The sequence below is a fragment of the Oryzias latipes genome, chromosome 5 (genome assembly GCF_053564925.1).
Source record: "Oryzias latipes strain Hd-rR chromosome 5, Olatipes_Hd-rR_3.1".
NCBI lineage: Eukaryota > Metazoa > Chordata > Actinopteri > Beloniformes > Adrianichthyidae > Oryzias > Oryzias latipes.
In genome coordinates, this window is record NC_136241.1 from 35,049,871 (window position 1) to 35,065,745 (window position 15,875).

At 40.7% G+C, this 15,875-nt stretch overlaps 1 protein-coding gene and 1 long non-coding RNA gene across 6 annotated transcripts in view; one reads left to right on the forward strand and one right to left on the reverse strand.

Annotated features, from left to right (window-relative positions):
• The window catches only part of mtss1 (MTSS I-BAR domain containing 1), a 48,417-nt gene that overhangs the window by 14,191 nt on the left and 18,351 nt on the right, over nucleotides 1-15,875 (reverse strand). For all 5 annotated transcript variants that reach the window (XM_078947800.1, XM_078947802.1, XM_078947799.1 and 2 more), the window contains 4 exons: nucleotides 14,852-14,925; nucleotides 6,250-6,334; nucleotides 4,742-4,833; nucleotides 4,601-4,675 (listed from right to left, as the gene is read on the reverse strand). In XM_078947800.1, the coding sequence (XP_078803926.1) occupies nucleotides 4,601-4,675; nucleotides 4,742-4,833; nucleotides 6,250-6,334; nucleotides 14,852-14,925 (326 nt within the window). The remainder of the gene's footprint in view (nucleotides 1-4,600; nucleotides 4,676-4,741; nucleotides 4,834-6,249; nucleotides 6,335-14,851; nucleotides 14,926-15,875) is intronic.
• Nucleotides 11,693-14,012, forward strand: LOC144992234 (uncharacterized). The gene is made up of 2 exons (XR_013656130.1): nucleotides 11,693-11,829; nucleotides 13,824-14,012. It is a non-coding gene; the product is annotated as an uncharacterized LOC144992234 (long non-coding RNA).

Genomic DNA, 15,875 nt, shown 5'->3' on the forward strand with positions numbered 1-15,875 from the left:
TCCAAAGATGGTGAATCACAGCAAAACCACAAACCTACAGTGAGTTCAGTCATTGTAACCCTTGTGCTATAGATAACCCCCCCCCCTTCCATTGAGGTGTTCTCCCTACCATGACAAAGGTGGATAAAGGTGGAAAGATTTCATGTAATCCATGGACACCAGTGAAGATCACAAATCATTGAAGAACAAAGGTTCAGAGCACTGTCTAGTGGGTCTAGATGACCCACCTCCTAACGTTAAAGTGTCTAGGATAGAACAAGGGTTACAGCGATAAAAACCATGTGTCACATTATAGGAGGGAGCCCCAAAACACAGTTTTTGACGCTTTGAAGTTTTTTGGGACTTTATGAAAATGGTTAATCAGTAGATGTTTGCATTTTGACAAAAACGTAGAAAAACAAAGTCATGCTGTCACTCAAACCAAAATTCAATTCAATTTTATTTGTATAGCCCAAATTCAAAACAACAGTCGTCTCAGTGGGCTTTGTACTGGTTATTGAAAGGTAAACATACAATCAAAAAGGATCATAAATGCATAGATTTCAAGAGGATAATACTAAACTTTAACTAAACAAACTAACATCCCTGCCCTTAGATACCCCCCTTCGCGGTAAGAAAAAACTCCTAAAAAAAACTGAATCCAGAAAAAACGAAGAAACCTCAGGGGGGTCCACATGAAGGAGGGATCCTCCCCCAGGACGGACAGGCGATGGACCAGAACTCATAGAGAAGAATTAACTTATCTAACTCTACAACTACATGTTTAAAGTCCAGCAAATGATCTTCATCCAGATGGAGTCTGGAGGGGGGGGGGGGGGGGGGGGGGGGGACGAGTCTGAGACAGGAACCACAGCCAGGTGTAGAAGCGGGAGCAGAGACGAGGTACACGGTGTTGTGAGCCCCAGATGGACACTCTTATACACCCTAAATTTCCCCTTGTGGGATTAATAAAGTTTAATTGAATTGATATCCATGTAATCCATAGAGTTTATATTGTCTGTATTGTGTTGTATTGATTTTACTGATGATTGTTTGGATGATGATTGAATTTCCAACGGCAAAGGAAGTTCCTACTGGAAAAACGCATTGATTTGATCATCATCATCAGCCTCCTTTGATCGTCATCGTTCCACCTAAAGTAGTTGAAGTGTGTATTTTCAACATCTTTATTCTTGTGGAGCCGGTGTAGGTACCAAAACTGTTCGGCCTGCAATAAGTGTTCAGGGGGGGCCTGACACTAACCACGACGTCACACTACGGTAGCCCCACTTGGACAAACTACGTAGCGTGGAGATCTGCTCTGCATGTTTTCATTTCACGTTTCCTTTTGTGACCTAAAGTTCTTCTGTGTGTCTGACATTATTATTTGTAATGTTTATTGAGAGATTTTGCCACAACCCACTTTGTAAAAAGATCTGTGGCTGTTAGAATGAACGGGCTCGAAGCTTCCCGTTTGCGGGCAGGGGAGGGGGCTTTGTTACAGCGTGCGATCCGAAGGAGGTTCAGACTGCCGTCCATCCGGCGGTTCTGCGTGAGCGAGCTGCCAGACTCAGGAGAACCGGGTCTCCGAGCAGAGGAGCGGCTCTGGGACGGTGTGTGAGCGAACGGAGGCGACTTTTGAATGAACAGTCCTGAGAAACTCAGGTCCAGACAAAATAAAGGGCGATTCTAGGTCATCCATGTCCATCCATGGTCATCCCGGACCGGATTAGAGTGTAAACAATCGTACCGCCATTTTTTTTTTTGTACCAAAATTTGTCCAGACCAATCACTATCCTACACGTCTTCAGACCAACGTACAACCAATCAAATAGTGTGACGCCATCATTAGTCGCACACTTATTGCAGGCCGAACAGTTTTGTACCCAGAACATGAAAAAATTTCAGGGTGGCTGATGACATGTGTTTAATCTCTGTGGTTTTACTGTTCCTTTTTTAGTCTTTTGGTTCTTAACCTCAGTTTTTACAGGAAAAATGAGGGAAGTGTTGCAGAAAAAACCTCCCACAAAACTGACCTTAAACTTTTTCCAAAATCCAACCCTAACATGAATGAGTGTGAACTCGTGTGGGTGAGCCCCCAGCATGCCTGAGCACGAACTGCTCACACACGAGAGATAACCTGCACTTTTCTCTGCCTTTGTTTCCTCCAGCCTCCTCCCATCATCTGCCCACATCTGTCAGCAGCTGCACAGTTCCTCCTCAAGTGGCTTCAAACCACATAATTACAGAGCACAAAATCTCACCAGATAATCTGCCAAGCAACAAAACGAACTGTTAAAGCACACGTGCTTCAATGGAGACATCCCAGAAGACGTTTCAGGAAGGATTCAGCATCAGAACAAACTAAGGGCTGCAGGAAAACTCCCAAAGAGACCTGAACTCCTGAGGCTTAACAGTAATCCATCAGAACGCGGTCCTGCTCAGAGCTTTTGGAGCCTGGAGGAGTTTTTATCCAAACGTTTTGAAATGAAGAAGCTTCATCGAGCAAAATAACCAGATGTTTGTTAGTAGGAGGTTTCTCTGAACAATGATGCACACAAACAGACAAACACACAGTGCTGTGTGTCAAGGATAATTTTAGTGTGAAGCTGTGATTGGCTAGCGACAGTACTGATGCTCTCTTGCGGGTGTGGGGGTGTGGTCGGCGTGCTTTGTTATTACACAGTGACAACATGAGCAGTCCTTTTTGTCTACAGTCAGTTTATAGTTTTAGGACGAACCTTTACGGCCAAAGCGGGAATAATAACAGCACTGAGAGCCAAACCTTCATTTCAAAGAGAACTCAACTAACAAACCAAGTTTCCCTTCAATGCAGACAGACGGATCCAGCTGGACGACAGGCTGCCCCCCCCCCCCAGAAAATAAGTAAAATCTACAATTAGGGTTTATTAGTAACACTGACGTTCACTGAAGTTACAACCATTGATCCTCTTTCCCTTTCGCCATAGCAAAGTCTTCCACATCCTCTGCTTTCAAGCTGTGTTCACACTGAATGTGATTCACGCGACAGCGGCAGAAAGTTTCAATGTCAAGTCAATGGTACAGAGGCGATCTGAGGTCATGCGGCGCGATTTGAGTGGCGGGCGCGGCGCGAAGGTCTGGCAGCGGCATGCTGGTAAAGGCGTTCCGGGGTTTTCACGGATCTGCAGACTTGCGATGCATTTCTGCATCATTTCTGGAGTTCTTTGAAGAAAGACGACAGAAAACGTATTTGTTTACTGAACTGAGTGTTCTGCAGGAACGGTGTGTGTGTTTAACCGCTCCATCGTTTTCCACCTAAGGCCAACAGCATTCCTTCCTTTGATTATGGCATGTAAAAGCTGGGTGATGCCATGGCAACAGCGGGGTGTGTCCCCTCGGCGGTAGGGGAGGGTGTGGGCCAGGTGTGCGTCTACGAGTGTGTCCCGGTTCCTTAGAGGTTACACACGAGTCTAAAAGCATCAGTTCCAACAGCCTCAATAAGAGTTTAAATTAAAAAAAAAAGTGTCTGGAACACATTTGACAAAAAAAAAAAAAAAAAGTAAAGCAGCTAGAGAACCTTTCATGCACAAACGAAATTCAAAAGTTATTAGAGATGCAGAGGCTTATGTGGCAAAACAAATCTCTAAATTACATAAAAACTAAAAAAAAAAGACTGTTGTGCTGTATTCACACCAAACAGGTCAATTCGCATCCGTTACGGTTTTTTTAAGACTCACTCCTCAACATTTGGGATGAGAACAAAAACAGAGTTTTCTGACTTGACTTATGCTGTTCATTCCTCCTAAAATCAGCTCTTTAGTTATCTTCAGTTTCACTCTTGTTTCAACGAACTATGACGTCTGTCTCATCTTTGTTGAACTGAAGAATTTTTGACTGCATGTGAAATATGATAAAGGCAGAAGCCTCCCATTGACGGGGAAAGGGAGGGAAATGTCCTACATATAGCTGAGTGTCATCTGCATAGCTATGATACATTAGTATTCATGATCTGACACACAGGAAGCATCTGCTGAAGAGCAAAGGTCCAAGAGTCAAACCCCGTACCACACTGTGACTCATCTATTTTATAGTCACCATCACAACATAGCTCCTCCCAATTGTGCCTGCTAATCCCTCCCACTTTTCCAGTATCAAAGGGCGCACTCAGAACAAGATCAACAAGAGACACACAGTCGATATATTCAGGCCAGATCAGTACAAACAAGTCTAAAGTCAAGACCAACAAACAGAAGTCACAGCTAACAAATCATTAATGGTCAGTCAGCTGATCTGGAATGATGATAAACAAGCCTTCCTATCTGCTCTGAACAGGAGCGAGTCTGCTGAAGCATCCGAGCACCGTTTCTAACATGGAGAACATTAAAGAACTCGTTATCAACAACGTTAACACAAAAGAAGTCACAATTATTGACAACGCTCCATCACTCAGGAGCGGTCAGCCAGAGGCCTCACTTTGCAGTGAGCTGGGATTCAAAGACACATTTTCCCAGATAGAGACTGTGAGATCAGCAGATCGCTGCGTTTGACTGTGTGGAAGTTAGAGTGAAGTGACTCCGCCTTTATTTTGAAAGGAACAGCATAAATTGTGTTGATGCTGAGCTAAAGTGATGGTCCTTACCTTTCTTCACCTTCTTTTGCAGCTTGATGGTGTCTGAGGACTTCTTCTTGATGTCCGCTTTGGCCTTCTTGTGCTCTAAATGGCCCAAAGTCAAAAATGAGAAAACTGTGCGCTCGCATTTGTGCGCGTGTGCATACGTACCTTTGGCGTGGTCTTTGTCCAGCTGACTGGCCATCTTTTTCCACTCCTCCATTTTCGATTCCAGTGGAATGATGAGACTTTCTGAGAAAGACCTGAAATAAGAGAATGTTAAAAACAGACCAAGTTAAACCTTGAATTTCTGTCTTTGTTTTATTGAAACAGTAAAATAAAAACTATTATTTGCAGACTATTGAATCTATTGTTGGGAAAATAATATAATCTTTTTTCTGGAAACAGACTTTCAGTGTCTTCCTCTGAGTTGGATCTCTGAGGACGTTCCTTCTGAACTACATCTCTGTCTTGACTATCTGACCTACTGACGGCCCCACAAAGACAACGCTCTTCCAAACACATGGGAATCTGTCTTAACATATATTGTATTAGATATCTCCTCAATTAGTAAAACAGCATTTAGAGTGTTTTAGTTTCTAATGTAAGCTTTTTTTTAGGCTGTATAGTTTAAATGGGACTCCTTCCACATGAATGTTTTTTGAATACATTTGCCACACCTGTATTTTATGCCTTTTTTTGTTTATCAATAAATATAGACGAAATAAAAAAACTCTGCATGTATTTAGAGACATTTGCATTTTTCTGAACAGCATTTATTTGTGTTCTGCTGCATGCAGCAAAGCCTGAGTTTTAATTTAATTGTAGTTCATTCTGTGAAATGATAAAATACAAACCTAGAGGTTTTTACAAAATTCTGTGTAAAAGCACAGAAGAAGAAGAAGAAGAATAGCCTTGAAGAGCCTTCAAAGAGATGCTGCAGTGTTTGGTTTGTTGCTCCAAGTCTGAAGTGGCAAAACTGAACCAGTTCAATGTAGAGGAAGAAACTGTTCATTTCGGGGTAACAGGCAGGTTTTTAGGTCTGCTGACCTTTACTTTCAACAACGGAGCTGCTAGAGAGCAGGATGCTGGGGGGAGGAGGGGGGAGAGAACAAGCTTTTCCCAAAAATAAACCTTCTTACTCTGTAAATTTGAGTTCATCGATAAAACTGGTTTGTCCCTCAGCCTTACTGGAAACAGCAAGAAAAATTAAAGATGGATTTATTTTACGTCATTTGCTTTTGAATAGCTTTTGTAAATAAACATGTGAAGCTAATTGATCCTCATGTGGAGGAAATATGGTTGTAGCTTCCTGCATTTTTAGGATGTTTCTGCAATTTTCAACCAAAAACTTAACCACTTAAACCATTAAAACCTATGAAGTATAAACTCACACTGATAACTTTTTTAAAAAACTATAATGACTTTTTTGGGGGCTTTTAGTGAAATATATTCATATTCAAGCGTTCCTGATCCGCCTGCAGCAGAGCCTGACTGGTATGACCCTCCAAAATAAAAGATAAAACCCTTTTGCGTTTTGGCTTCTGTGTGCCACCAGCTGATGACGTTTTGTCGTCTGGTTCCCACACAGAGGAATAACAGAACCGTTCACACGACCACTTGTCTGCTCGTGCGTGTGCGTGTGTGTGTGTGTGCGTGCACATGCATTTAAACCTTACGTGGTGAACAGTTTCAGTTTGGATTCGATGCTGCGGTGTCTCATACACATCCTGGTCAGCGCTGAGCCGATCTCCTTCGTCGCACCTGCAACAGTCAGAGGGAGAACTTTATGTTGAAAGGCTTTACAATTTACATTTCAAAATAAAGTTCCCTTTATAGCAGAAACGGTAACTATGCAAATGACCGAAACAATGCGAGTCACACTAGAAAACAGAACTCGATGTGTCAGCTCGGCGTTTCCGTGTCCGTGCACTTTGCAGTAGCAGAGATAGAATTTTAGGAAGGGCGTATTTTTATCTGCCTCTCCATGTTATCGTTCTTTAGTCTTCTAAAGTGATTACAGAGACGGAATATCCCAAGTGTTTCATGGCCGCTCTGTGTTTTGAGAGTGAAGACACGGCAGATTTTCTAGATTTAGATTTCTTTCTTAGTTTTGTTGGTAATTTCTAAAGGTTTTTTGGCACTGAAGATTTAAATGAGGAACTGGAGGGAGTCTTTGGGAACAAACATCCTGGGAGCCTGGGTTTTATAACAACAGTCTGGGCTCATTTAAAATGAAACAAAGTCACTAAAACATTTTCAATGCTGTAGATCAGCTAAAGAAGAAGTTAGAAAGTGTGATGTTGCCGGTGCCACAGCCCTAAATTGAGTTTTTAGCTAATAAATTAAGTTCATCTTGTCCGCGGTGCGTCCAAAGGAGGACCGCAGAAGGCGGACATGCTGCTACGTAGTCCTGAGAAGCTGTGTAATATCATCAGGAGAGCACAACCATCACAAAGCCGTCTTCTCTGCCGCTAACACAAAGCTACACTGCTGCTAGCATGTCTGTCTGTTAGCAACCGGACACACGGAGAAGCAGTGATGTCATCGCCCCGCCTCCCCTATGGAAATGCTAAGTCAAATTGAATAATGCGACACTATTCGCATTTTCATTTTAATTATGACAGAATAAGCGGTTTTTAAATAGATATGAAAAAGCATTTTGAAGTATTGATTTTTCATTTTAATTTTGAGTCATTTGATGCAGCTTCATTTTGAAAATGAAAAAACATTTCTGTTAATCCATTTTAATTGTCAAATTAGACATTTCTAAATGAATTTTGCTACACATTTACCAGAGAACTTCTTGAAAATGAAATGTCAAATACCATTTTTATTATCATTTTAATTAAGTGACAGAATAAGCTGTGATGAGGAAGAAAATGAAAAAGCGGTTTGGTGGATTGATTTTTCATTTTAATTTAGATTCAAAAATGCAGGTTCATTTAGAAAATGAACAAACATTTCTGGTTTTGACTTTTATTTTTAATTATGCTACAGAATCGCTTCCGTACGTCATCACTACAGCATTGCTTTCTCATTTATCTTGTAGGTATATTATTGCTGACTGCCTATTGTAATTGAATGCTTTTTTTAAAAATGTTCTTAATTTGCCTAATTTTAAACTTTCTTCTGTCTTCCTTTTATTGTGAAGGACTTTGGTTTCCCTAAAAGGAGACAAATAAAATGCTTTTCTCCACCGATGAAGGCCTGTTGCTGAACACTTTCCAGCATTTCAGAATCAGAATTATTGCCAAAGTATGAATGCGCACACAAGGGATTTGACTCCAGGAGCGTTTGCTGTCATGTACAAAGCTGAAAAAATATAGACAACACTTAAAGAGACATTTAAAAAGCAGCATACATGAGAAATGTATGTTCTAATACAGCAGAAAAGGTTTTATACTTCATGCAGACCTGCTGCACCATTTCTGTTCACAGCTGACTTTGAATCTGAATCTGTTCTGATGAGGTTCATTTGATTCGGTCACATTGGAAGTGAATCTATTCCTGTTCATTTGACACAACATTTAAATATTGACTCAGCTGGGGACAAAAGAAGCCAGAACATCTCCCTCCAACTCAGAGCTGGGAGCTTCCTGGTGTTGGCCAGTCTGTGTGGACGCGACGCCTTCTACAAACACACAAACCGACTCACAGGAACAACTCGTGTGGATGAGACCAGCAAGAACAAGTCCTCGTAAGGATGGGGGGGGTGAAGAGGTGGGCGGAGAAATGCGGACTTAAAGCATTTCTTATGCTGACAGATCCAATTCAGATAGACTGTCCACAATCATAGTGACAATATCAACTAAAAAATTAAAAACGTCTCTTGAAAAGGGTGATTTCAGTAACAATGATGAGGTAAAACTACCAGACGTCTCTATAAGACGTCCAGTTAAAGCGTGCGAGTCCACATTTCAGTTCATCTAGATATCAAACTGTAAAAGCTGCACAGCGTGGAGACAGACCAGCTCTAACACCCACACAGTGAAGCTAATGCAGCGACCGGATAGGCCAGCGCTCGCTCACGCATAGCAGGAAGTCAGAGTGAAACCCCGCCCCCTCCTCCCCTCAACACGTTTTATTTTCTTCTTAAAGCATCTGTATATCTTTGCCTTCCGTCTCAGTCTGGCTCATCCACATCTCCGATGATGCATCCGCCTTTATTTGGTATAGCCTGCAGTTCTGCTCCGGTTCCTCAGAAACGGGTAATCCTCAGTTCCTCACAGAGGAACATGCACATGCAGAGAAACGCTCGCAGGTACCAGGTGTGGCTTAATTGTTAAGGTGTGGTGAGCAACTTCATTTGCCTGTCCGCTCAGAGAACACACCTGAACCAACCGAAATAGAATGGGTTTAAAAAAAGATACATTTTTATAAATATAGACGTATACATATATGTATAAGTGTGTGTATATATACATGGCTGAATGTCTGAGGTAGTTTTAAGATGCAGACAGTGGCGTTAGTATTATGGTGTGGGCTGGTCATAGCCCATTTATGGGAGGGTTGCTTTAAAACCAAACGGTTTGCTACACCATTGAACTGAAAGTGAATAGTTGTATCTGTGCTGCACAGCTGTATGTTAACGTTGATGTTAAACTCATGGGTTAAATCTTGTTTTAATACTTTACACCAGGCTTAGTTTAAGCACAATAAAAGTTTTTATTTTTGTCATTGTTGCTAATTTAAAAAAGTATTTTTCTGAACATTTTGTTGTTCTTTAATTCACAAATCATATCACATAACTACTGAAATCTTAATATTTTTTAACAAAACCCTAATCTCATCCAATCAGGTCATATGCATAATAATTTTAATGTTTATTGTTTTATAACATACGGAAAAATCTAATGGTATAGATCACATGCATTAAGAAATGCAGTATTTGCCTTCATAATCTTCAAAATGCTGCTTTGCCGTCATCTGACTTGAGAAAGATTTGTCCAAAACCGTGTCAACATGAACCCAGACTCCACGTGGTACCGCACCATTTCAGCTGCAGGGGGGTCCAACAGTAGCGTGCCATAAGTCTGTAAATCAATATGTTTTTTACTGAATGTCTCACAATAAACAGGTTCTGCTGAAACGAGAAGCCTGTCCGTCTGGAGCGCAAAAGCAGCATCAACAACCCTTAAACACTCCCCAGCTGTAAAAAAACAAAAAATCCAGAATCGTCCTCAACTTTTAAAAGACGCAGCTCCAGACAGAAACCAGAGAACTGTTCAACGTTCATCTAAACCCAAGATTTTCCTGCTCCGCTCGCCTCTCCCTGCCCATAATGCCGTTCTTTCAGAAAGCCCAGGACGTGTGGATGTGAGGACTCGTTTGTGTGTTTTTCTGCCTGTAGGTTGTTGGCAGTGATTTTCTCTGCTCTCTAACCTGGAGCATCAATCTGAACAGAAATGTCTGAGGACAAACGGCTTTAAAATCGCTGATTTCAACCTTCCGGTAAAACCCAACTCGAGTTTAAGGAAACTGCAGCAGAACCGACAGTCTAAATCATTACCTGCTAACCTTTCCTCGGCTTATATTGACCACGTTATTGATTAACCGACAGTAAAGATGAGGAAATAATCAATTTTTCAATGACAGACTTTAAAAACATCGCCACAGCTAAACTCAGGAAGCCTCTGAAAGGCTGAGTCAGGACGTCTTGTGATGTGTGCACATGTGTGCGCGCTCTTCGAAGGCCTCATGATACCAAAGACGTCAACACTTCTCGGTTTCCAGAGAAACCAGTCATGTGGAATCACCAGAAGAAAAGAAGGGATCTGGCTTTGAGAGTCAGCTGATCGAGATGAGACCACCATTTTTATCGGCGTGTTTTACGACGGCGCTCATAGCAGAGGCTTGTACAGGGAACTGCTGTAGAAGTGAATGCAATCGGACTTTAACGTTTATTTCTGAACATTTTATTCAAACGCAAATATGAAACCAAAACAGTTGTAAGGAATATAACAAATAGAAGCAGTCAAAGCCTTGGAAAAAATCATAAGTTAAGAGTTCTGCTGCAGTCCAACGGTGAAGCATCCGCCGAGGAAAACTCTGATCATGAAACCGTTCCCAGTCGTCTTTTCCTTGTGATTATGACATTTTTAGCCAAAATTTAAAAAACGGTGTCGTTTTCTAGGACAGCGTTTCTGCAAAGTGGCAGGAGCTCATTAGAAATTCACCTCCGAGTTGTGGGCGGGACTGCTGGCGTGGAGCAACCCCGCCCATCCTTCCCGTCACCCGTAACTGAGGGAGCCTTTTTCTTAAACATCATTTTTTCTTCTGCTCCTGATTCACAACTATTTGAATGAAGAAATGAGCAGAAATGCAATTTTGACCTTAAATTTCTCCGTCCCTGTCCTCCATCATTAGAAAAACACCCGAAACACCTTTTTCCATTGAAGTGGGTCTTTAGTATGAATCTAATGAATCAGTTCAAGTCTTTAAAGCCACAAACATGGTCTAAGAATCACTAGTTGCTGTTTTTTACATCCTGTCTTCTAATTGTTTTACTGTGATGTACTATGGCAAAAGAAAGGGCTCAAAAAGGAGCAACTAATATTTTATGTAGTGAGTTTGTCAAAACTCCTTATTCCCCCCCCCCCCCCCCCCCCCCAACTGTTTATTCTGAAGGAATTTATTGATTTTTAAACATGATTTTCCAAAACTGTTCTCCGCTCCTTCTGCTCCAGGTTCAAACTTCAGAATCTAAATTTTAAATGGATTGTATTTTTTTTTTTTAGAAGCAGTGATGAACATCAGGAAATGTCTTACATGCATGGACACTTCAGCTGCTCCTCTAATTTTAACAACCGGTTCAGCGATAACTTAAACATGAGGAAAAATGCAAGGATTACGTTTTGAAAGTAGAACATGATGTAAAAGGATGTTCTACTAATCAGTTTAGGAAGTCGGTTCCTCAGAGCTGTGGAACACCGTCGAGCTTTTGTCATTTTTCAGAGCAGAAGACGAACATTACCGTGGGACACGGAACAGCGACCCACCAGACCGGTTCTGACACAAACACAGATCCCTGCAGGCGCAGGAATGCAAACACGGAGAGAAGCAGCATTCGCTATTTTCATCAGCTCAGAACTGCAACTGTATCAAGACAAAAACGCGTGTCTACAGGCTTCCTTAGAGACGAACAGCTGCTCCGCTTTTCTTTAGGCTTCGTGGCTCACATTCAGCAGCTGACAGGCTGAAGACGCCGACACTCAGAGTGAAGGAGGAGGAGACAACTGACACAACACACCACAAAGGTGACACGCACACACTCACAGGGATAACAGTGGAATGTGCTTGGTCAACATGCTGCGTGTTGAGCCGCATTGGATTTACAAGAAGCTAAATGCTAACAGATGGCAGCTGCGCTGCGTTCGGGTCAGACGGGTTACACCGATATCGGCCGAGCACATTTTAAGCTCACAACTAGTATTGCTGAAGATAAAATAGAGGGACACAACAGGCTTTTAAAACGTGTGAAGTACAGACGAGTTAATGGGAAAGTTGACTGGTTCTCAGCCACATCGTTCTGCCTGAGCTGCTGACATGGAGCATGTTTGGACAAGTAGCACGGAAAAAACATCACAATTGTTCAGCCAGAGGCTGTGTGGAAAACACGCTGAATCAATAAAAAGAGTCACAATGCCACTGAACACACATGAAAGCCACTTTGAATCTCCTTGTTTCTTTAAGATTTGACAAATTTCTGTCAACTTCTTTTCCTGGGATTCAATTCGATTCAATTCAGTTTTATATCTACAGCCCAATTTCACAACACTAGTCGTCTCAAAGGCTTTATATCAGTCATTGTAAAATATACATGAAGTCACAGAATTCAATAGCTAATGGCTAAACTAAACAGACTAGCCTAAACTGGGCATCCCTGCCCTTAGAATAGGCCGGCACAATGAATCACAAATTTATCATTATCACGATATCAAGCTGTGCAATATGCATATCGCAAAAGACGGCGAAAATTGCAATAAATAGTAACCTTAAATGTGCTAAAACAATCTTATAGCAGCTTGAAGTGTTTAACAAATCAAATAAATCTGTTTATGCGTTTGACCAATGGGATGGAGCCCTTTCATGTCACATGTTCACCTCCTGTGTAGACAAGGATCAGTTGGAGTTTAATTCAAGTTGTGTCTCTGGTTTCAATTTGATGTCAAATCTTAACTGTTAAAAACATTAAAGCCAATGTGAATCTATTCTTATAAAAATAAACTGGTTCTAAGGTTGGTTTGTTACATTTTTATTTCATCTAAGCAGTTTAGACAAAAATTAAGAGAAGCGTAAAACTCACATTACATAATGTCTAATAAAACAACCAGAACAAAGGACTCGTTTGTGACAATACTACCGATTAATTGACTTAATTGATGGATCAATTTATATTAACCAGATCGATCTGTCGGACAAGTTGCTAATCAAATCAATCGTTATAAAATCGCTTCCAAATCAAATATATCGATTATCATCTCTAGTGGAAAATACCATCTGGAGTGAGGTACGGCAGGCTTATTTTATCTTAACGTAAAAAACAACCAATCACAGCGGAGAACACACATGTGACGCAGCACAAACGGATCATTCCAGTCCAATGTGTGGACAGACTGTGAATAAAGTCATGTGACCATCCAGTGTCTAGAATGTTCTAAGAATGTTCCCTTTGGATTCTCTGGATGTGGAAAAACAACAGTGGTGAACTTTAGGAAACTAACATGTGAATGGATTTGACATTCATTCTAGTTTACTTGTTGGTCTGGACACAGATTTCATTTAACTTGATGATCTGGAAGAAAATCCAAGAATCTGGAAAACTGTTCAGTAGCAGGAATTTCTGTCTGAATCTCACAGCTGGAAGTTTGGATGAAAATGATCTAGATTCACTTTAGGTAAATGAATCAGAATGAACCAATCCCGACTATGAATCGGATCATCAACCACTAATTCGGATATGAATCAAATCGTTGTTTTAGGAGCTGTTACACCCCTAAATAATACGCATTATTAATCCCCAGTAAAAAACCTAAACCATCCATTCCCTGTTAAAACAATTCAATGTTGATATATTGGGTTATTTATTGCTTCATTTTTCATAAAAATGATTCTTTAAGATGCCCATCTCTATATTATTTCAGGTTTGGGCAAATTAGGTTTAAATACCTAAACTATCGGCCATCAAAACATGCCCCCCCTTCTCCCCTTTGGATTGCTGAACGTTTGTTTTTGTCTTGTATTTTCGCAGAGGGCAGATGAACAGTGACCTTTGCTGGGGAACCTTTCAGCCCGATGTCTACAACGCCATGGCGTGCCGCTGACTGTGACCTGCCTGAGGATGCTCATTTCATGTCAATAATTCTGAGGAAATGTTTTCTTTCTAGATTTCAAAATCCTGGTTCAATCTTAGTAACTTAAATCCTTCTGATGAAACTACGATGATGACATTCCTGCACAAGTTTCCTCGTGATGTTACACTCACTAAAGGGTGACGGGACAGATCTACCAATACCTCCATGGAGGGGAGTGCCAGTGATTCACCAACCCCGCATTTATTGGATTTCCTTTAGATACCATCTGATTTATGTGTTGCGTAATCAGAGCCGGCTCAGCACTGACAGCCCTGTCCCTCTACATCTGCACAGTCTGAATCAGACGGTCAAAGTAACAAAGCTTTAGATGCAGGATGAGACCAAAGTGGGTCAACAATAACATACTTTTACATTTTCAACAGTATTGCTCCACAAGTCTTAGAACTAGTTCAATGGCAGATAACAAGCTGACCAACCTCCACGTTAACCTTAAGAAGTAGCAGCAGATCAGAAAGGCTCCAACATCTGAAGCTAAACATGAAAAAAACAATAGAACTGTTCAAAGAGAAGAAACCCAAGAAGATCCCAGTATAGAGGAAAGACGGAACACAGAAAACAATTCCATGTCTGATGGAACACACCATCTATGATGGTAATTCATGACTATTTGTTAGGCTTGTGACCACCTAGAATCATCCTTTTGGACTTCACTCTTCATTTACAAACTAACATGCCGTGGCGGCTCGTTTGGAGCTTCTCTCACTGCATTTACAGCCCCCTCCTGCACAGGAACACCATGGATGTGCTACTTCTGAATAGTCACTGAGTAAGCAAAAGTGGAAGCACAGATTGAGAAACGCTGGGAACGATCCTCTTCACGAAATTTGTTACAACACTGCTGGAAAGTATTGCTAAAGCTCCAGAAAATGGAAGTTCTGTTGTTTTTCTGAGTTTCTGTGCTCACCTCTGGTCCCCGTCGCCATGTCTGCAACCTTTTGAAAAGCATCTAAGAAGGACCCAACAGCCAGAATAGTCGTCCTGAAAAACAAACACACATAAGGGAAATGAATAAATCCACCATAATAGACCTGATCGGTCGTCAACTGAAAACCTGAAGCTTTTTACTTTTTATTTGACCAAATTCGTTAGCTTTACCTTAAGAGTTTTTCTTTGTGTATAAATATGTGAAGAACTTCTGTTTTTATACAACTGAGACAATGATCTGAACTGATTATAATAATTACAGGGAAGAAAACTATTTCTGCTTTAAGTTAGTTGTGAACCGGTGCCTTACACGTGAACTGAAGTAATTGGATGTTTTTATAACCACATTTTGGAATAGTTGTTAAAATTAATTCCCATCAGCATTTCCTTAAAACCTTACAACCACGAAAATATTTTAAAAAAAACACCAATAAACACATTTTCTCAACATATTCAATACATCCTTTTTAGAATTAAATTTGTTTTACATTCTCAGTGTTTTAATCTGAACTGATATAGGCGTTTAATTGATAGAATTATCCATGTTTACATGGAAAACTGATCAAAAAATCATTTTTCATAAAACCATGAGATTACAATACAGGAAAATGTATTTCTGAATTTTATGATGTGTTCTCATTTTAAATTATATGAGTAAAGATCAAAGACCAAAACCATAACATCTATGTTTTAAACTCAGTCCACTATTTACATAATATTAACCGCTGTAACACCAAAGAATCCCAACAAGCTGATGATGCATGTTATGAAACTGATCTGATACTAAAGTTTTTCAAACTGATCCTTCCATGATCAAAGATGGCTTCCTGAGTTTTTTTTAACCATGTTTGATGCTTAATTTCAACTAAACTAGACATCAACAGCATGAAGCAGCAAACTAACCCAACAGAATCTAAACAATCCAACTAAAAGGCTTTTATTTTGGAAGCTGGGCTACCACATGAGGTTCTCTGCCTTTAAAGCCTTGTGGTTCAAGTGCAACA